Source organism: Dendrobates tinctorius, unplaced genomic scaffold (genome assembly GCF_039654945.1).
Source record: "Dendrobates tinctorius isolate UK_male_01 unplaced genomic scaffold, ASM3965494v1 ptg000013l, whole genome shotgun sequence".
Lineage (NCBI taxonomy): Eukaryota > Metazoa > Chordata > Amphibia > Anura > Dendrobatidae > Dendrobates > Dendrobates tinctorius.
This window is the reverse complement of record NW_027361681.1, coordinates 10,800,049-10,820,993: the sequence shown is the minus strand read 5'-3', so window position 1 is coordinate 10,820,993 and position 20,945 is coordinate 10,800,049. Positions and strand designations below refer to the sequence as shown.

Here is a 20,945-nt window from a genome sequence, read left to right as displayed (position 1 = left end):
TGGTACTGTGCAGTGTCCAGAGACAATAGGAGCAGTGGTACTGTGCGGTGTCCAGAGAGAATAGGAGTAGTGGTATTGTGCGGTGTCCAGAGACAATAGAAGCAATGGTACTGTGCATTGTCCAGGGAGCGAGAATAAGAACAGTGGTACCACGCGGTTTCCAGAGACAATAGGAGCAGTGGTACTGTGCGATGTCCATGAAGAGAGAATAGGAGCAGTGGTACTGTGCGGTGTCCATAGAGAAAACAGGAGCAGTGGTACGGTGCGGTGTCCAGAGAGAATAGGAGCAGTGGTACTGTTTGGTGTCCAGGGAGAGAGGATAGGATCAGTGGTACTGTGCGGTGCCCAGAGACAATAGGAGCAGTGGTACTGTGCGGTGTCCAGAGAGAATAGGAGCACTGGTACTGTGTGGTGTCCAGAGAGAATAGGAACAGTGGTACTGTGCGGTATCCAGAGAGAATAGGAGTAGTGGTACTGTGCAGTGTTCAGAGAGAATAGGAGTCCTGGTACTGTGGAGTGTCCAGAGAGAATTGGAGCAGTGGTACTGTGCGGTGTCCAGGGAGAGAGGATAGGATCAGTGGTACTGTGCGGTGCCCAGAGACAATAGGAACAGTGGTACTGTGCGGTGTCCAGAGAGAATAGGAGCACTGGTACTGTGTGGTGTCCAGAGAGAATAGGAACAGTGGTACTGTGCGGTATCCAGAGAGAATAGGAGTAGTGGTACTGTGCAGTGTTCAGAGAGAATAGGAGTCCTGGTACTGTGGAGTGTCCAGAGAGAATTGGAGCAGTGGTACTGTGCGGTGTCCAGAGAGAATAGGAGTAGTGGTATTGTGCGGTGTCCAGAGACAATAGAAGCAATGGTACTGTGCGTTGTCCAGGGAGCGAGAATAAGAACAGTGGTACCACGCGGTTTCCAGAGACAATAGGAGCAGTGGTACTGTGCGATGTCCAGGGAGCGAGAATAAGAACAGCGGTACCACGCGGTTTCCAGAGACAATAGGAGCAGTGGTACTGTGCGATGTCCATGAAGAGAGAATAGGAGCAGTGGTACTGTGCGGTGTCCATAGAGAAAACAGGAGCAGTGGTACTGTGCGGTGTCCAAAGAGAAAATGAGTAGTGATACTGTGCGGTGTCCATGGAGAGAGAATTTGGAGTAGTAGTACTGTGCGATGTCCAGAGAGATTAGGAGTAGTGGTACTGTGCAGTGTCTAGAGTGAATAGGAGTAGTAGTACTGTGCGGCGTCCATGGAGAGCGAACAGGAGTAATAGTATATTAATATCAAATTGCAGAGAACCTCAGATAAACCCACGCTATAGAAGTCTTGCTTTTCTAGAGAGGGTTTATTTGGGGTTCTCTACAATTTGATAATTTATGTATCCCCACAAAGCCTGTATGCCCTCAGATGTATGATTTAACGGAGTAATAGTACTCTGCAGTATCCAGAGAGAATAGTAGTAGTAATGTGCAGTGTTCACAAAGAATAGACGTAGTAGTGCTGTGCAAATAGAGTAGTAGTACTGTGCCTGTCCAGAGACAATAGGAGTAGCAGTACTGTGCGGGGTCCATGGAGAGAGAATAGGAGTGATAGTACTGTGCGATGTCCAGACAGATTAGGAGTAGTGGTACTGTGCAGTGACTAGAGTGAATAGGAGTAGTGATACTGTGCGGGGTCCATGGAGAGAGAATAGGAGTGATAGTACTGTGCGGTGCCCAGAGACAATAGGAGCAGTGGTACTGTGCGGTGTCCAGAGACAATAGGAGCAGTGGTACTGTGCGGTGTCCAGAGACAATAGGAGCAGTGGTACAGTGTGGTGTCCAGAGAGAATAGGAGTAGTGGTACTGTGCGGTGTCCAGAGAGAATAGGAGCAGTGGTACTGTGCAGTGTCCAGAGAGAATAGGAGCAGTGGTACTGTGTGGTGTTCAGGGAGAGAGAATAGGATTAGTGGTACTGTGCGGTGTCCAGAGACAATAGGAGCAGTGGTACTGTGCGGTGTCCAGAGACAATAGGAGCAGTGGTACTGTGCGGTGTCCAGAGACAATAGGAGCAGTGGTACTGTGCGGTGTCCAGAGACAATAGGAGAACTAGTACTGCGTGGTGTCCAGAGAGAATAGGAGCAGTGGTACTGTGCGCTGTCCATGGAGAGAGAATAGGAACAGTGGTACTGTGCTGTGTTCAGAGACAATAGGAACAGTGGTACTGTGCGGTGTCCAGAGAGAATAGGAGCACTGGTACTGTGTGGTGTCCAGAGAGAATAGGAACAGTGGTACTGTGCGGTATCCAGAGAGAATAGGAGTAGTGGTACTGTGCAGTGTTCAGAGAGAATAGGAGTCCTGGTACTGTGGAGTGTCCAGAGACAATAGGAGTAGTGGTACTGTTCAGTGTCCAGAGAGAATAGGAGCAGTGGTACTGTGTGGTGTCTAGAGAGAATAGGAGCAGTGGTACTGTGTGGTGTCCAGAGAGAATAGGAGCAGTGGTACTGTGCAGTGTCCAGAGAGAATAGAAGCAGTGGTAGTGTGCTTTGTCCATGGAGAGAGAATAGGATCAGTGGTACTGTGCTGTGTCCAGAGACAATAGGAGCAGTGGTACTGTGCGGTGTCCTGAGACAATAGAAGCAATGGTACTGTGTGGTGTCCAGAGAGAATAGGAACAGTGGTTCTGTGCGCTGTCCATGGAGAGAGAATAGGAGCAGTGGTACTGTGCAGTGTCCAGAGACAATAGGAGCAGTGGTACTGTGCGGTGTCCAGAGAGAATAGGAGTAGTGGTATTGTGCGGTGTCCAGAGACAATAGAAGCAATGGTACTGTGCGTTGTCCAGGGAGCGAGAATAAGTACAGTGGTACCACGCGGTTTCCAGAGACAATAGGAGCAGTGGTACTGTGCGATGTCCATGAAGAGAGAATAGGAGCAGTGGTACTGTGCGGTGTCCATAGAGAAAACAGGAGCAGTGGTACTGTGCGGTGTCCAAAGAGAAAATGAGTAGTGATACTGTGCGGTGTCCATGGAGAGAGAATTTGGAGTAGTAGTACTGCGCGATGTCCAGAGAGATTAGGAGTAGTGGTACTGTGCAGTGTCTAGAGTGAATAGGAGTAGTAGTACTGTGCTGCGTCCATGGAGAGAGAACAGGAGTAATAGTATATTATTATCAAATTGCAGAGAACCTCAGATAAACCCACGCTAGAGAAGTCTCGCTTTTCTAGAGAGGGTTTATTTGGGGTTCTCTACAATTTGATAATTTATGTATCCCCACAAAGCCTGTATGCCCTCAGATGTATGATTTAACGGAGTAATAGTACTCTGCAGTATCCAGAGAGAATAGTAGTAGTAATGTGCAGTGTTCACAAAGAATAGACGTAGTAGTACTGTGCCTGTCCAGAGACAATAGGAGTTGCAGTACTGTGCGGGGTCCATGGAGAGAGAATAGGAGTGATAGTACTGTGCGATGTCCAGACAGATTAGGAGTAGTGGTACTGTGCAGTGTCTAGAGTTAATAGGAGTAGTAGTACTGTGCGGGGTCCATGGAGAGAGAATAGGAGTGATAGTACTGTGCGGTGTCCAGAGAGAATAGGACCAGTGGTACTGTGCAGTGTCCAGAAAGAAAATGAGTACTGTGTGGTGACCAAAGATAATAGGAGGAGTAGTAGTAGTACAGTGCTGATCAGTACAACCCTCACATCTCAGCCAAACAAGATAATTATATGGTGCTGTGTTTTCCACAGGCGGTGGGGGAAGTGGTGGTGGGGGGGGGGGGGGGTCTTCGGATCTTCAATATCACACCTGACTGTGCCGGAGATGTCACTTACTCCATCCCTACAGTAAGGATACCTGTAACTCCCAACATGCTGACAGCCCCCTCAGAGGAAGTCCTGGGTGTTGTCTTTCACAATGGTTGGAGTTAATATAAAAGCTGTTTTCATCTAAAAGACCTCGATACACATTAGATGAACGTTGTCCGAACCCACCCGTTGTGTTACATGTCCAATCATATTGTTTCCACGTGGATAAGCTGCTGCCAGAGGAGGTTAGAGGCAGGAGGAGGATGACCAGAGAGTCCAGAGGGAGGATGAAGGTGACCAAAGAGTCCAGAGGGAGGATGAAGGTGACCAAAGAGTCCAGAGGGAGGAGGAAGGTGACCAAAGAGTCCAGAGGGAGGAGGAAGGTGAAAAAAGAGTTCAGAGGGAGGAAGAAGGTGACAAAACAGTCCAGAGGGAGGAGGAAGGTGAACAAGGAGTCTAGAGGGAGGAGGAAGGTGAACAAAGAGTCCAGAGGGAGGAGGAAGGTGAACAAAGAGTCCAGAGGGAGGAGGAAGGTGAACAAAGAGTCCAGAGGGAGGAGGAAGGTGACCAAAGAGCCCAGAGGGAGGAGGAAGGTGAACAAAGAGTCTAGAGGGAGGAGGAAGGTGATCAAGGAGTCCAGAGGGCGAAGGGAGTTGACCAGAGTCCAGAGGAAGGAGGAAGGTGACAAAAGAGTCCAGAAGGAAAAGGAAGGTGACCAGAGAGTCCAGAGGGAAGAGGAAGGTGACCAAAGAGTCCAAAGGGAGGAGGAAGGTGACCATAGAGTCCATATGGAGGATGAAGGTGACCAAAGAGTACAGAGTGAGATGGAAGGTGAACTAAGGTTCCAGAGACAGAAGGAAGGTGACCAATGAGTCCAGAGAGAGGAGAAAGGTAACCAAAATGTCCAGAGAAGGAGGAGGAAGGTGACCAAAGAGTCCAGGTAGAGGAGGAAGGTGACCAAAGAGTCCAGAGGGAGGAGGAAGGTGACCAAAGAGTCCAGAGGGAGGAGGAAGGTGAAAAAAGAGTTCAGAGGGAGGAAGAAGGTGACAAAACAGTCCAGAGGGAGGAGGAAGGTGAAAAAAGAGTTCAGAGGGAGGAAGAAGGTGAACAAAGAGTCCAGAGGGAGGAGGAAGGTGAACAAAGAGTCCAGAGAGAGGAGGAAGGTGACCAAAGAGCCCAGAGGGAGGAGGAAGGTGACCAAAGAGCCCAGAGGGAGGAGGAAGGTGAACAAAGAGTCTAGAGGGAGGAGGAAGGTGATCAAGGAGTCCAGAGGGCGAAGGGAGTTGACCAGAGTCCAGAGGAAGGAGGAAGGTGACAAAAGAGTCCAGAAGGAAAAGGAAGGTGACCAGAGAGTCCAGAGGGAAGAGGAAGGTGACCAAAGAGTCCAAAGGGAGGAGGAAGGTGACCATAGAGTCCATATGGAGGAGGAAGGTGACCAAAGAGTACAGAGTGAGATGGAAGGTGAACTAAGGTTCCAGAGACAGAAGGAAGGTGACCAATGAGTCCAGAGAGAGGAGAAAGGTAACCAAAATGTCCAGAGAAGGAGGAGGAAGGTGACCAAAGAGTCCAGGTAGAGGAGGAAGGTGACCAAAGAGTCCAGAGGGAGGAGGAAGGTGACCAAAGAGTCCAGAGGGAGGAGGAAGGTGAAAAAAGAGTTCAGAGGGAGGAAGAAGGTGACAAAACAGTCCAGAGGGAGGAGGAAGGTGAAAAAAGAGTTCAGAGGGAGGAAGAAGGTGAACAAAGAGTCCAGAGGGAGGAGGAAGGTGAACAAAGAGTCCAGAGAGAGGAGGAAGGTGACCAAAGAGCCCAGAGGGAGGAGGAAGGTGACCAAAGAGCCCAGAGGGAGGAGGAAGGTGAACAAAGAGTCTAGAGGGAGGAGGAAGGTGATCAAGGAGTCCAGAGGGCGAAGGGAGTTGACCAGAGTCCAGAGGAAGGAGGAAGGTGACAAAAGAGTCCAGAAGGAAAAGGAAGGTGACCAGAGAGTCCAGAGGGAAGAGGAAGGTGACCAAAGAGTCCAAAGGGAGGAGGAAGGTGACCATAGAGTCCATATGGAGGATGAAGGTGACCAAAGAGTACAGAGTGAGATGGAAGGTGAACTAAGGTTCCAGAGACAGAAGGAAGGTGACCAATGAGTCCAGAGAGAGGAGAAAGGTAACCAAAATGTCCAGAGAAGGAGGAGGAAGGTGACCAAAGAGTCCAGGTAGAGGAGGAAGGTGACCAAAGAGTCCAGAGGGAGGAGGAAGGTGACCAAAGAGTCCAGAGGGAGGAGGAAGGTGACCAAAGAGTCCAGAGGGAGGAGGAAGTTGACCACAGAGTCCAGAGGGGTGAAGAATGTGACCACAGAGTCCAGAGGGAGGAAGAAAGTGACCACAGAGTCCAGAGGGAGAAGGAAGGTGGCCAAGGAGTTCATGGGGAGAAGGAAGGTGACCAAAGGTTCCAGAGAGAGAAGGAAGGTGACCAATGAGTCCAGAGGGAGGAGAAAGGTTATCAAAAGTCAGTAGGGGGACAATGGATGAGTCTGGAGTGAGAGTAGGGGGACAGGGAAGGAGAGTGGAAGAAGAGTAAGGGGGACAGAGGAGGGGTCTGGAGGAGGAGGGAAGACATTGGATTCTAAGGGTGACAGACAAGTCTTTGTCTGGCAGTAGCTTTCTCTTCTATACCTATCGGATGTTCTAAGTGTTAATGCATATAGGGGAGAGAACTGAGTGCTGACCTTACAGCTATCTGTTGGGTATACCCAACATGGGTACGGGATTTACAGTGGTGGTCAAAAGTTTTGAGACTGACACAAATTTAGTTTTTTTGGCGGACACGTCTTCAGGCTGGGCAATGTCTCCTACCTGCCCTTCATGAGCAAAACTGACATATGTTGGGCTCCTGTGATAAACAAGAAATCAAGCCAAGCCCAACATACTGTTACCGCACCCCCAACAGAAGACAAAATGAAAAATGTATTGGGAATGTGCATGGTGAGATTCAAAGATTCCCAAACATTCCTCACCGATAAGAACTACAACCACCATCATGTAACAAAATATGGCAAAACTAAGAATGTAACAAAACTGAGACCTCCAAATTCAATGTTGTCATTAATCCAACAAAACTAATAATTATTAGCCCCCTATGTACGTCACCAATGACAGCTGACATAAGGTCCGGCATGAGCAGCCGTCAGTAGATGCCGTAATACTATCACTGCAGTCAGGGAGCAGTGACGTAACATGTGCCCCCCACACAGTATGCTGCCCCATTCTCCCTCTCACAGTGTGATCCCAGGATTCTTACTGAGGTTTTCACCGCTGCCGTGGATCCTGCGCTGCTTATGGTCACCGTCAGCCATGGTGCCAGATCTGGAGAAGTGAGAAGCCTTAACGGAGCCGCCTGTAAATCCTGCACAGAAACACCCCCAGGATCCACCCCCACCATCCAGCCTGCACAGAGAAGCACAGCCCCACTCAGGACCCAGCCCCACTCAGGTCCCAGCCCCACTCCAGACACAGCCACTGCTCCTCCAAGGGACAACCAATGCACATAGCAACAATGTAGAAGAACAAATAGTAATGTCACAGAATTGACGGCAAAAAAGTAACAGAAGAGCAGCATTGGCCCAAGTCCTGGTGATCAGCTGTATTATCTAGAGAATTTCTTTTGTCTCTTGTCTCCCTGCAGTTGATGGTGAAGAACAGCAGTAATGACAGAAGTAATTATAATCTATGCACTTCTGGTTCAGAGCTTGGATCAGTCTGTGGCCCAGTTTCTGATTCGGACTTTGGATGGGTCTCTAATTTGGACCTTGGATGGGTCTCTAATTTGGACCTTGGATGGGTCCCTGATTCGGACTTTGGATGGGTCTCTAATTTGGACCTTGGATGGGTCTCTGATTCGGACCTTGGATGGGTCTCTAATTTGGACCTTGGATGGGTCCCTGATTCGGACTTTGGATGGGTCTCTAATTCGGACCTTGGATAGGTCTCTGATTCGGACCTTGAATAGGTCTCTGATTCGGACCTTGAATAGGTCTCTGATTCGGACCTTGGATGGGTCTCTGATTCGGACCTTGGATGGGTCTCTGATTCGGACCTTGGATGGGTCTCTGATTCGGACCTTGGATGGGTCTCTGATTCGGACCTTGGATGGGTCTCTGATTCGGACCTTGGATAGGTCTCTGATTCGGACCTTGGATGGGTGTCTGATTCGGACCTTAGATATGTCTGATTCGGACCTTGGATGAGTCTCTAATTCGGACCTTGGATGGGTCTCTGAATCAGACATTTGGATGGGTCTCTGATTTGGACTATCATCATCGCGAGCTCAGTGGGAAAATTTCTAACGGCGCTCGTGCTGACGTCAGATAGGTGAAGTGATTTAATTGGTTGTGACCTCTCAGGACCTCTCTGACGGCACCGCGAACATGAGCACTTTCTCATGCTCGCGCTGACATCAGACAGGTTATAGGACTTCGCCGTGAGACACTGGGCAGTGGTAGCAGACGCTGCTCAGTGTCTCTACTAGATGACAGACTGTATGGTCATATCATGTAACCATGCAGCCTTCCATCTAGATGTAGCAGGGCTAGACCAGTTATGGAAAAAAGGATTATCTTCTCTGCGGAAAGGTTAGGAATGCTGTTTGTTATTTTAATTCTCTTGCAGGAGACAATGGCATTGGTAGAATGGGAGATATCGTAAGTATGGTTTAATTAAGATTTATTAAAGGAGTCTGTGTCATTCTTTCAATTAAACAACTTTATTCTGGAAGTGTGTTTTTATTCAGTATGATTATGGGGTTAGTAATGGGGGCATCTTATTGATGCCTCTCCATTACTAACCTCTGGGCTTGATGTCACCTGACAATAGAAAGGTGACATCAACCTCCCCCAACTATCACCTCACTTGCCACAGCTACAGGGCAAGTGGGAAGAGTGAGGCTAAGTGCCAAAATTGGCACATCTTATCTATGTGCCTTTTCTGCGGTGGCTGAGAGCTGATGTTTTTTGCCTGGGGGGCCAATATCTATGACACCTTCCTAGGCTATTAATCTCAGCCCACAGCTGTCAGCTTAGCCTTTACTGGTTATTAATTATAGGGGACCCAACGTGATTTTTTTGGGGGTCCCCCTATTTTAATAGCCAGTAAAGGCTAGGTATTCAGTTGTGAGCCAAAATTAATAGCCTGGGAAGCTCCATGGGTATTACTCCCTTTCCAGGCTATAAACATCTGCCCCCAGCTGTCGGCTTTCCCTCTGCTGGTTAAGAGAATTATGCATGAGCCCACACCATTTTTTTCAGAAAAATAATCTTTTAATAATTACATTTACAGTAAGCTGCACACACACTGTACTAATTGTATATGTCACTGACATCTGTATATCTATTCCATGTGCATATACTGTATGTAATCCATCTATTCTATCCTGTCAGGTCCAGATGTGATTTTACAATACGTGGCTGCTGGCTGCTGAATTGCCGACTTTTCTTCTATCTATTGTGAAGCAGTGAATGGTGTCACATGTGTGGGTCACTATGTGTCCCCCCAGGATGCACACGGAGGCGGATTGAGACCGTGGGAGTGCAATGCAGTCACAGGCATAGCTGTGATTGCAATGCAGAATAGAAGTTAGTATAGGTCTTAAACGAGCTATTTATCCAGGGCAGATTTAAGAAAACTTGTTGGGCTTTTATTTTTTAACCCCTTCCTGACATCAGATGTACTATCCCGTCCATGGGACCCGGGCCCCTATGCCCATGGACGGGATAGAACGTCTACCGCGAACAGCGGCGCCAACCTGGTGAGCGCCGCTGATCGCGGCCGGGTGTCAGCTGATTATCACAGCTGACACCCTGCACAATGTGTCAGGGGCGGTCACGGACCGCCCCCGACACGTTAACCCCTTGCACACTGCGATCAAACATGATCGCGGTGTACCGGGGGTTAAAGGGAAGCATCGGCAGGGAGGGGGCTCCCTCCGTGCTTCCCTGAGCCCCCCACGGCAGCGCAATGTGCAGCGCTGCTGCGGGGGGCTCCTTTCCTGCAGGCCCCCGAATCCAAGATGGCGACGGGGGCCTGCAGGAAGCTGGCTTCCTCAGTGCCTGCAAAGCGCAGGCATGAGGAAGCCTTCTGCACTGCCTGTGACAGATCGCTGATCTGTCACAGTGATCTGTGATGTGACAGATCAGCGATCTGTCACAGGACAGTGATATCCCACCTGGGACTATTTAATAAAGTTAAAAAAAAAAAAAAAAAAAGTGTTAAAATAAATTAAAAAAAAATCGCCAAATAAATTAGAAAAAAAAAACAAATATTCCCCCAAATAAATTCATTTTTTGTAAATAAAAAAAAAACCAATAAAAGTACACATATTAGGTATCGCCGCGTCCGTAACGACCCGCCCTATGAAACTGTTCCATTAGTTAACCCCTTTAGCGAACCCCTTAAAAAATAAAAATAAAAAACAAAAGCAAAAAATGATTTATTATCATACCGCCAAACAAAAGTGTAAGAAGGCGCGATCAAAAAGACGCATATAAATATCCATGGTACCGCTGAAAACGTCATCTTGTCCCGCAAAAAACGAGCCACCACACAGCATCATCAGCGAAAAAATAAAAAAGTTATAGCTCGCAGAATAAAGCGATGCAAAAATAATTATTTTTTATATAAAATAGTTTTCATTGCATAAAACCGACAAAACCTAAAAAACTACCTAAATGAGGTATCACTGTAACCGTACTGACCCGAAGAATAAAACTGCTTTATCAATTTTACCGCACGCGGAACGGTGTAAACGCACCCCCCCCAAAAGAAATTCATGAAACGCTGGTTTTTGTTCATTCTGCGTCCCAAAAATCGGAATAAAAAGCGATCAAAAAATGTCACGTGCCCGAAAATGGTACCAATAAAAACGTCAACTCGTCCCGCAAAGAATAAGACCTCACATGACTCGGTGGGTCAAAATACGGAAAAATTATAGCTCTCAATATGTGGTGATGCAAAAACTATTTTTACAATAAAAAGCGTCTTTTAGCGTGCGACAGCTGCCAAATATAAAAACCGTCATAAATAGTAAATCAAACCCTCCGTTATCACCCCCTTAGTTAGGGAAAAATAATAAAATTAAAAAAATGTATTTATTTCCATTAGGGTTAGGGTAGGGTTAGGGCTAGGGTTAGGGTTAGGGTTAGGGCTGAGATTAAGGTTAGGGGTGTGTTGGGGGTTCGGGTTGGAGTTAGAATTGGGGGTTTCCACTGTTTGGGCACATCAGGGGCTCTCCAAATGCAAGATGGCGTCTGATCTCAATTCCAGCCAATTCTGAGTTGAAAAACTCAAATGGTGCTCCTTCCCTTCCAAGCTCTGCCATGCGCCCAAACAGTGTTTTACTCCCACATGTAGGGTATCAGCCTACTCAGGTCAAATTGCAAATCAATTTTTGGGGTCCAATTTCTCCTGTTACCCTTAGGAAAATAAAAAATTGGGGGCAAAAATATCATTTTTGTGGAAAAAAATGATTTTTTTATTTTCATGTCCGAGCGTTATAAACTTCTGTGAAGCACTTGGGGGTTCAAAGTGCTCACCACACATCTAGATAAGTTCCGTGGGGGGTCTAGTGTCCAAAATGGGGTCACTTGTGGGGGGTTTCCACTGTTTACGTACATTAGGGGCTCTCCAAAGGCAACATGACACCCGCAGACCATTCCATCAAAGTCTGCATTCCAAAACATCACTACTTCCCTTTCGAGCCCCGACGTGTGCCCATACAGTAGTTTTCTCCCACATATGGGGTGTCAGCATACTCAGGACAAATTGGACAACAACTTTTGGGGTCCAATTTCTCCTGGTACCCTTGGGAAAATAAAAAAATGGTGACTAAAAGATCATGTTTGTGGAAAAAATACGAATTTTTTATTTTCACGCCCGGGCGTTATAAACTTCTGTGAAGCACTGGGGGGTTCAAAGTGCTCACCACACATCTAGATAAGTTCCTTGGGGGGGGTCTAGTTTACAAAATGGTTTCATTTGTGGGGGGTTTCCACTGTTTAGGTACATCAGGGGTTTTCCAATCGCGACATGGTGTCCGATCTCAATTCCAGCCAAAAACGTCAAATGGCGCTGCTTCCCTTCCGAGCTCTGCCATGCGCCCAAATAGTGGTTTACCCCCACATGTCTGCTCTCAAAGTGCCTGGCCGTGTATCCTCCCACAAATGCATTATGGCCTGCCTCTGCTCGCACAGCCGCTCCACCATGTGCAGGGTGGAGTTCCACCTTGTTGCAATGTCGATAATGAGGCGGTGGTTGGGAAGGTGGAGCAATCGCTGCAGCTTCTGCATACGAACGGAGTGTACAGGCGACCGGCGGATGTGCGCGCACAGTCTTCGCACCTTCTGGAGCAGGGCTGTTAACTCCGGATAATTTTTGAGGAAGCACTGCACCACCAGGTTCAAGGTGTGAGCCAAGCAAGGTATGTGGCTGAGTTTTGAAAGGGCTATGGCTGCCACAAAATTCCGGTCGTTATCACTAACTACCTTGCCTGCCTCAAGATGTAGACTGCCCAGCCATGACTCAGTTTGTCGCTTCAAGTACTCGGCCAGCACCTCGGCGGTGTGTCTGTCGCCCAAACACATCATCTGCAACACAGCCTGCTGACGCTTTCCACTAGCTGCTCGATAGGGGGACACCTCGTGTGCAACAGTGGCAGCTGCAGATGGAGTGCTCGTACGACTGCACTCTGTGGACGAGCTTTCGCTTCTGGAGGAGGAGGAGGAGGGTCGAACGCCTACAGCCAACTGTTTCCTATACCGTGGGCTAGGCAGCACTGTCCCACCAAGCCGTTACTGTGCAAATAACTGGCAATAGTAGTAGTTCCAAAATATAGTGCACTGTGCTAAAGCTGCTGCTGTACAAATAAAGGAAAATCTATTAACAATAATGGGTAATTGAAACAAAGTTAAAAGTGCAGCATACAAATGAAATCCTGCCTACCTTAAATAAAGGCAGTACTTCGGTAGCAGAGAGTCCAGGGCGCTGGAGCAGGAAGACGTAATCTGACCAGGCACCGGGAATCACACAAGATCGTGCCGACACGTGAAAAGAGTATAGTGTACCAGATGGAGGGAGGCTGGGGACCGGAGAGCGTCCTCCCCTGAATGGCTCCCACCTGCCCTCCCAAGGTCTGGATACAGGCGACAGTGTCGGAGAGTGGAGGGGGCGTGGTCTGGGTGACGTCACTCAGAACGGGGAACTCAGAGTGGAAGGACGGTAGCTGCAAAGGGCCAATCGCCAACGCGTTTCGAAGGTGCACGGACCTTCTTCATCAGGGCTACTAATGATGTTTATGGTGCCATATTCATGCACTATTGATGGCTCTGTTGCTCTAATTATGAACTGATGATGATTTTGCCTTTGTATTCATGTACTGATGATGGCTCTGGGGATGAATATATTACCAGACTCCTCATCACAACATGAATACAGCTCCAGGAAAACTATCACTACATGAATATGTCACCAGAACCGGAATACATTACCAGAACCACCATCTGTACATAAATACATCACCAGAACCACCATCAGTTTTGTACAAGCTGTATTTGTCGCATGACGGACGCAAAAATCATTATTAGACATCCCTTTATCTATAATGGGGGTCTGTTTGATTTCCTTCAGCTACATGCTGATCACTTTAATTGAAATCAAACAGCCCCAGTTATAGTTATGCTTTTTTAGTTTCCATAACTATACTTGGGCTCTACATTTAAAATATAAGACGTCAGGGATGAATATCGCTATTTTTTTTCCCCTGCATTGTATAAATGGTTTGCAAAAAATGATTGATTCTGTATCTAACTTTGAAATTGCGCTCTATGTTAACTCACACTCCTAAAGTACCTGGAGGTCTCTTGCAACTCTAACATTCTATGATTCTAAGTATACCACTTTTTTTTTTTCTTTTGATGACTTTTTTGTGAAAAAGGTAATTCCAGTGGAAGTGGTCATCAGAGTTTGCTACTTAAGTCATTGGAGGGGTGAATTGCATTAGAGGTCCTGTTACCTTAGTCTCTTACTCATTTCATTGTTTTGGGGTGGGGAGAGCTTCATCTGTTTAGGGCACCAAAATACTCTTTTCCCAGCCCTGATTATCACCATTACAGAGGATTCCCCAAACAATGATGTATCTATTGCCAAACGCAACCCACTCTGTTTACCAGTGAAATGAAAAAGGTACTTTTCATCATTAATCTCCTGATAGATAAAGCTCTTACATAGGCCTTGCCTTATGTGGATAAGAACAGTGACCTCAGTGACTTACCGTAAATTATTTCATCATTGCTATGGATCAAGTTTTTGATGACCCCAACAGCTGAAACCACATTGCATAATTTACACCAAGGACAGTGCTCTGTTGATCAATATACATCAGAATGTCATTGTTGGGTGACTGACACCACATGGAATTTAGTGGCCCAGAGTAATAAATTCCGAAGAGGATTATCAGAATTGAATGATGAGCTTGGCAGGGATGAGACTCCAGAAAATTTGGAGGACTTTATGCAATTTTGCATCCAAATTGATCAGAGTCTTAATGAATGAAGAAAGGAAAGACAGCGATTATTTGGAAGTAACCCTACCTACTCCTTTAATCATTCAGCATTGAACCATCGAGAAAAATGGAAAGTGATCCTAAACCTGTGCAAATTGATGCAATCCGAAAATCTCTCTCTGCAGCAGAAAAGGAAAGGCAACGTACAGAAAATATGTGCTCTATTGTGGGGGCTCTGGACAATTTGCTATTAACCATCCTAATAAAAGGACCATTGCCTTCACTATTCATTGCAAGCGATATTGACCTTTCTAATCAGCCAGATCCTGTGATGCAGACCATCTCGTCTGTGATGCAGGATAAAGATAAAATACTTTAACCATGTTCTCATTTTGTCATTCCCATACAGGTCAGAATTTGGAGCGAAAAAATACAATGCTCTGTCACGTTATATTCTGGAGCAGGAGGAAATTTACACTTGATAATAATAGTGCAAATAGGACTAAATCCATGCCAGTCGATATGGGAATTATGGATGGATCACCTTTATCTTCTGGACCTGTCACTCACGAGACAATTGAACTCGAAATCTGTTGTGACAAAGTCACTGGTAATGTAATAGAGGGGAGATATGTTTCACTACGTCTAATGGCATCAGTGATATAAAATCCGAGTTGTATTTCCTCCAGCACAGTAAGTGTGTTAGCACGACACCGGATCCTTGCTCTGACAGGCAGGGTCTCAGGCGTGTCACTTCAACCGTGCTACGGACAGTTCTTCCCTTGTTCATGCTCTGCATGCTTCCAGCCATTCCTCTAGCTGTGTCCTTAGGGCACGTGCGTGTGCACTCTCACCCTCTTAAAGGGTCTGCGTGCGCACTTACTATTTCCTCCCCAGCCAATAGCTGTGGGACATTAGGTATATATTGCTTTCTCCCTACTGGGGAGGTGCCTGAGCAACCTTCCTGTTTGCAGTCTATGTTGTGTAAGGTCACATACCTGTCCCTGCTGCACACTGAAGCAAATCCTGCCTGCTGCACTTTAGTGCAAATCCTGCCTGCTGCACTCTAGTGCAAATTCTGCTTGCTGCACTCTAGTGCAAATCCTGCCTGCTGCATTCTGATGCAGATCCTGTCTGCTGCGCTCTGACACAAACTGTCTGATGCACTCTGATTAGAACTCTACCTACAGCACTCTGATACAAGCTCTGCCTGCTGCTCCATCCAGTCTGTCTTTCTGGGTCCAGCTGCTGCACGACCTTTGGTCTGTCCTGGACTGGTACCTGGTGTTCATCGGGAGCCAAGTCTAACCTCATCATCACAGGCTCTAGTGAACAGTCCGGTTTTCACTTAGTTACGCCCCCCCCCCAGGCTCTCCGCGGTCCGTGGCACAGTGGTTCCACAAACCATGTCTGTGGCAGTTTGCTCAGGCCATGGACCCCGCTGGATCCCGGATCCCGTCTGATCAGACCATGTACAAAAAGCTCTGTAGATAGAAAAGCATACAAGAGAAATGGTCTATGCATTTGCAGTGTCTGACTACCAAGATGGAGGCCTTAAACATCTCTCCAGAGTGTCCTCACATTCATTCAGCTGGGCCTTCTCCAGAGACCTCTCAGTCAGTCTGTTTAGTTTGAGCTTCAGGTCCCCGACTCGCAGCTCCACCACACTTTGACGGTAATCCTAAGCTCTTGCCGTGGGTTCATCAATCAGTGCCGACTACATTTTGAACTCTTCACTTCCCAGCACACCATACAAAGGTAGCATTTCTTAGTGTCACATCTTGGAGGTGAGGCCCTGGCGTGGTTGAATCCATTATGGGAGAGAGAGGACCCTCTCATCTCCAATTTCTCAATATCTGTGGAAGCCTTTCGCAAAGTATTCGATGAACCCAGGAGAGCCACCTTGTCAGCTTCCACTCTTCTTCACTTACACCAGCCCAACTCATCTGTGGGACAATATGCCGTATGCTTCCATACTCTGGCGTCCGAACACGGTTGGAATAACGAAGCGTTGATGGCAACATTCTAGTAGGGGTTATCTGAAAACATAAAAGATGAGCTAGGAGGTCGCGACCTACTAACTACCTTCAATGACCTGGTCTTCCTTGCCATCTGTAGAGACCTTCGTTTCCAGGAGCACGCCCGTGAGGTGGCACGTGAAAGAAGATCATGGCGTCTGGCCCCGTCCTTTCAAAGACCGCTTGTTCCTCCACCTGCCCTTATCGAGGCCTCACCAGAACCCATGTAGGTCGACCGCTTTGCTCTTGCCAGTCAGTGACAGAGGGATCGTCGTGCTAAAGGCCAGTGCCTGTATTGTGGTGACAGGTTACTTCATTTGCGCCTGTCCGCTGAGGTTGGAAAAAATTCCAGCGTCTAGGATCAGTAGGAGAGGCCTTCCTAGAAGGAAAGGACTCCTCTCAATCCCTGACTCTGTAACTGCCTTATATGATGTTTTTGAAGTGGAGAACATCTTGGCCATGAAGAAGATGAGAGGCAAGATCTTCTTCCTGGTCGACTGGAAAGGATTTCGTCCTGAAGAAAGATCCTGGGAGCCTAAGGAGAATATTCACGCTCCGATTCTTCTCTGGAACTTCCTAGATGGCCTTTTAGAGGAGGGGGCGTAAAGGGGGGGTATGTTAGCACCACGCCGGATCCCTGCTCTGACAGGCAGGGTCTCAGGCGTGTCACTTCACTCACCCGTGCTGTGTACAGTTCTTCCCTTCCCCGTGCTTTGCATGCTTCCAGCTGATCCTCTAGCCATGTCCTTAGGGCATACACATGTGCACTCCCGCCCTCTTAAAGGGTCAACACGTGCACTTACTATTTCCTCCCCAGCAAATGGCTGTGGGACTTTATGTATATATTGCTTCCTCCCCGTTGGGGATGTGCCTGAGCAGCCTTCCTGCTTGCAGTCTATGTTGTGTAAGGTTGCATACCTGTCCCTGTTGCACTCTGGTGCAGATCCTGCCTGCTGCATTCTGGTGCAGATCCTGCCTGCTGCACTCTGATGCAAATCCTGACTGCTGCACTCTGATGTAAATCCTGACTGCTGCACTCTGATGCAAATCCTGACTGCTGCACTCTGATGCAAATCCTGACTGCTGCACTCTGATGCAAATCCTGACTGCTGCACTCTGATGCAAATCCTGACTGCTGCACTCTGATGCAAATCCTGACTGCTGCACTCTGATGCAGACCCTGTTTGCTGCACTGTGACACAAACTCTGTCTGCTGCACTCTGATACGAACTTGGTCTGCTGCACTCTGATACGAACTCTGCTGCATTCTGATTCAAACTCTACCTACAGCACTCTGATACAAGTTCTGCCTGCTGCTCCATCCATTCTGTCCTTCTGTGTCCTGCTGCTGCATGACCGTTGGTCTATCCTGGAGTGGCACATGGCATTTATCGGGAGTCAAGTCTAACCTCCCCATCAGAGGCTTTGGTGAACAGTCCGGTGTTCGTTTAGTTATGTATCACCAGGCTCTCCGCCGTCCGTGGCACAGTGGTTCCACAAACAAAGTCCGTGACAAAGTGTTGCGAGGGTTAAGTTATGTTATGGGCTGTTTTTTAGGGGGACATTCATAGAGTGGGTGGGAGAGTGTCCCTCCATATCTCCCCCTACAGAGCTAGCACCACTGTGTGCTGACAAGACCTTGGTGAGCTCAGGCTGTGTGCACACGCTGCAGATTTTGCTGCGGTTCCGCAGCGGTTTTTGCTGCGGTGTACAGTACAATGATTCCCTATGGGAATCAAAAACCGCAGTGCAGACGGTGAGGAATTTTCCGCGCGGATTATCTGCGGTTCTCATTCCGCAGAAAGAATTGACATGTCAATTCTTTCTGCGGATTCTCCTGCGGTTTGCCATCTCCTCTATTGAGGAGATGAAAAACCGCAGGCCAATCCGCAGGTAAAACCGCAGGTCTTTTGACCTGCGGTTTCACCTGCAGATTTTACAAAATCCGCGCGGATGAATCCACAGCGTGTGCACACAGCCTCACAGTCATGTGATGAGTCACGTGCTGGAGGAGTCACATGGTCTGGGCTTAACTGGCAGAAAAGGAAAACTCTCAGTGTTTAGTGTGTTCGCCTAGAGAAGGAGCACTGCAGAAGAGTGCTGCATGGACTTGCGAAACTGAACAGTGTGTGTTCTGGCAGCCGTGAGCTGGAGGGACCCCGCTCACATTTTGTTTTGTTTTCCTATTTTGCCCAGAGGGCTGTGTTTTCTTTACCACACTTGGGTTTATGCTGCCTAAATACAACCTAAGTAATTTTTAAAGCAGTGTACCCGTGTCTACCTCCATGTGCATGTAACGGAGGTCAGGGTAGTAGTCGTGGCTAACGGTGGCTGCTCTGTCACACCCTGGCCCACCGTCCCATAAACACATTATCCTTCCTGTGGTGCACTTGGTGGTCCACTTACTTGTACATCAGGATTCACCTTGGTCTGCTGGGGCTTCTTTCCTTTAAGTACCACGTAATGACAGGCAGAGTCCAAATCAGTTTCAACAAAACAAGATTACTCAGCTCATCCAGTTTAGTCACAGAAATAGCACAAGGTTCTTCACAGAGTATCACCATTCTGCTCCCTGTACTGTCCCTCACTTCTCCAGGAATATCACAGGGTCGCACCGTCATTTTCGGTACCGCAGCATCCTGACTGGTCAGCCTAACCGGCTTCAGGAGTTGCCTGTCCGCTTCGCCTCGGACGTTTAGGGTTGTTCCTACAAAGTTAGCCGCTACCATATTGACGCTGCTCTGTATTCTTCCACCACCGTGTGACTGTCAGCCCATAGGCCCTGGACGGCTTCACTCCAAAGCTTAACCCCTTAACGTCCAATGACGGACATAGTCCATCATTGGACGTCTCCCCCGCTTTGATGAGGGCTCCGTCGGTGAGCCCGCATCAAAGGCGGGACATGTCAGCTGTTTTGGATCGCGATTCCACCAGCACTTATTAACTAGTTAAGTGCCATTGTCAAACGCTGACAGCAGCATTTAACCAGCGCTTCTGGACGCGCGGCCGGAGCCCCGTCACGTGATTGGGGGTCAGCGATGCGTTGGCATAACAACCAGTGGTCTCCTGGAGACCTCTATGGTTGTTGATACTTGATTGCTATGAGCGCCTCCTGGTGGTCGGCGCTCATAGTAATGCTGTATTTCTGCTACATATAGGCAATCTGAGCATCGCCTATATATAGCAGAGCAGATCGTGCTATGGCAGCTTCTAGCCTCCCATGGAGGCTATTGAAACATGCCAAAAGTTTTAAAAAAAAGTTTAAAAAAATATAAAAAAAATAAAAAGAACTAAAAGTTTAAATCACCCCCTTTCGCCCCATTCAAAATAAAACAGTAAAAAAAAAATCACACATACACATATTAGGTATCGCCGCATTCAGAATCGCCCAATTTATCAATGAAAAAAAGGATTAACCCGATCGCTAAACGGCGTAGCGAGAATAAAGATCAAAATGCCAGAATTACGTATTTTTGGTCGCTGTGACATTGCATTAAAATGCAATAACAAGTGATCAAAAGAACATATCTGCACAATATTGGTATAATTAAAAATGTCAGCTCGGTGCGCAAAAAATAAGCCCTCACTCAACCCGAGGTCACTAAAAATGGAGATGCTATGGGTATCGGAAGATAGCGCAATTTTTTTTTTTTAACAAAATTTGGAATTTTTTTTCACCACTTAGATAAAAGAGAACCTAGACATGTTTGGTGTCTATGAACTTATAATGACCTGGAGAATCATAATGGCAGGTCACTTTTAGCATTTAGTGAACCTAGCAAAAAAGCCAAGCAAAGAACAAGTGTGGGATTGCACTTTTTTTGCAATTTCACCGCACTTGGAATTTTTTTCCCATTTTGTCGTACAAGACATGGTAAAACCAATGGTGTCGTTCAAAAGTACAACTTGTCCGGCAAAAAACAAGCCCTCACATGGCCATATTGACAGAAAAATAAAAAAGTTATGGCTTTGGGAAGAAGGGGAGGGAAAAATGAAAATGCAAAACCAAAAATACGTCGTTAAGGGGTTGAATGTTACGGGACTCAGCCATCCTGTCCTGGCTCCCAGCTCCAAATTACTAACTCCAAGAAGCTCCCCGACTTACTCCCAGATGGCCCCTCCTAACTAGCTAAATCCTATTGATCTATCGTACTCCTATCTTACTCTACTGTGCCCCCCCCCCAGTGGGCTAAATCTAAATCCTACACTTTCCCCAATCCTTTACACCACATGAATATCGGTAATACACATATATATCTATTTATATAATTGCCTTGTAATGTTTTCATTTTCTGTTCCGTCCAGATCTCACCGTGTCCCAGAATTCCAAGCGGAGGAAGTTCAAAGACCGCCATATTGGGACACCCAAGTGATGGGTGTCTTATTATGGAAACTGCTGCTGGTATCAACTTATTGCCTGGTATCACCAGCGGAACACCGTCGCACCACAAACACACACTCTATATGCCGTACGCACCACACACACACGCACTCACAAACACACAGTTACACACTCACAAACTCACACGCTCATACTCAGGGCTCATACTCATTTGCGAGAGACTCGCACGATTCTCGTGCGAGTCTCTCTTGTGAAAACCTGGCACTGCCGCCGGCACT

The 20,945-nt window shown here is 47.4% G+C and overlaps 1 protein-coding gene across 2 annotated transcripts in view; it reads right to left on the bottom strand.

The window, feature by feature from the left end:
* Positions 1–20,693, bottom strand: part of STOM (stomatin) — a 53,808-nt gene extending 33,115 nt beyond the window's left edge. The window contains exon 1 of one of the 2 annotated variants that reach the window (XM_073558829.1): positions 20,599–20,693. In XM_073558829.1, the coding sequence (XP_073414930.1) occupies positions 20,599–20,680 (82 nt within the window). In that variant the 5' untranslated portion in view covers positions 20,681–20,693. Of the gene's footprint in view, positions 1–7,059; positions 7,210–20,598 lie in introns of those variants that run through there. The other variant, XM_073558830.1, reaches the window with a different exon arrangement.
* Between the last annotated feature and the right edge of the window lie 252 nt (positions 20,694–20,945).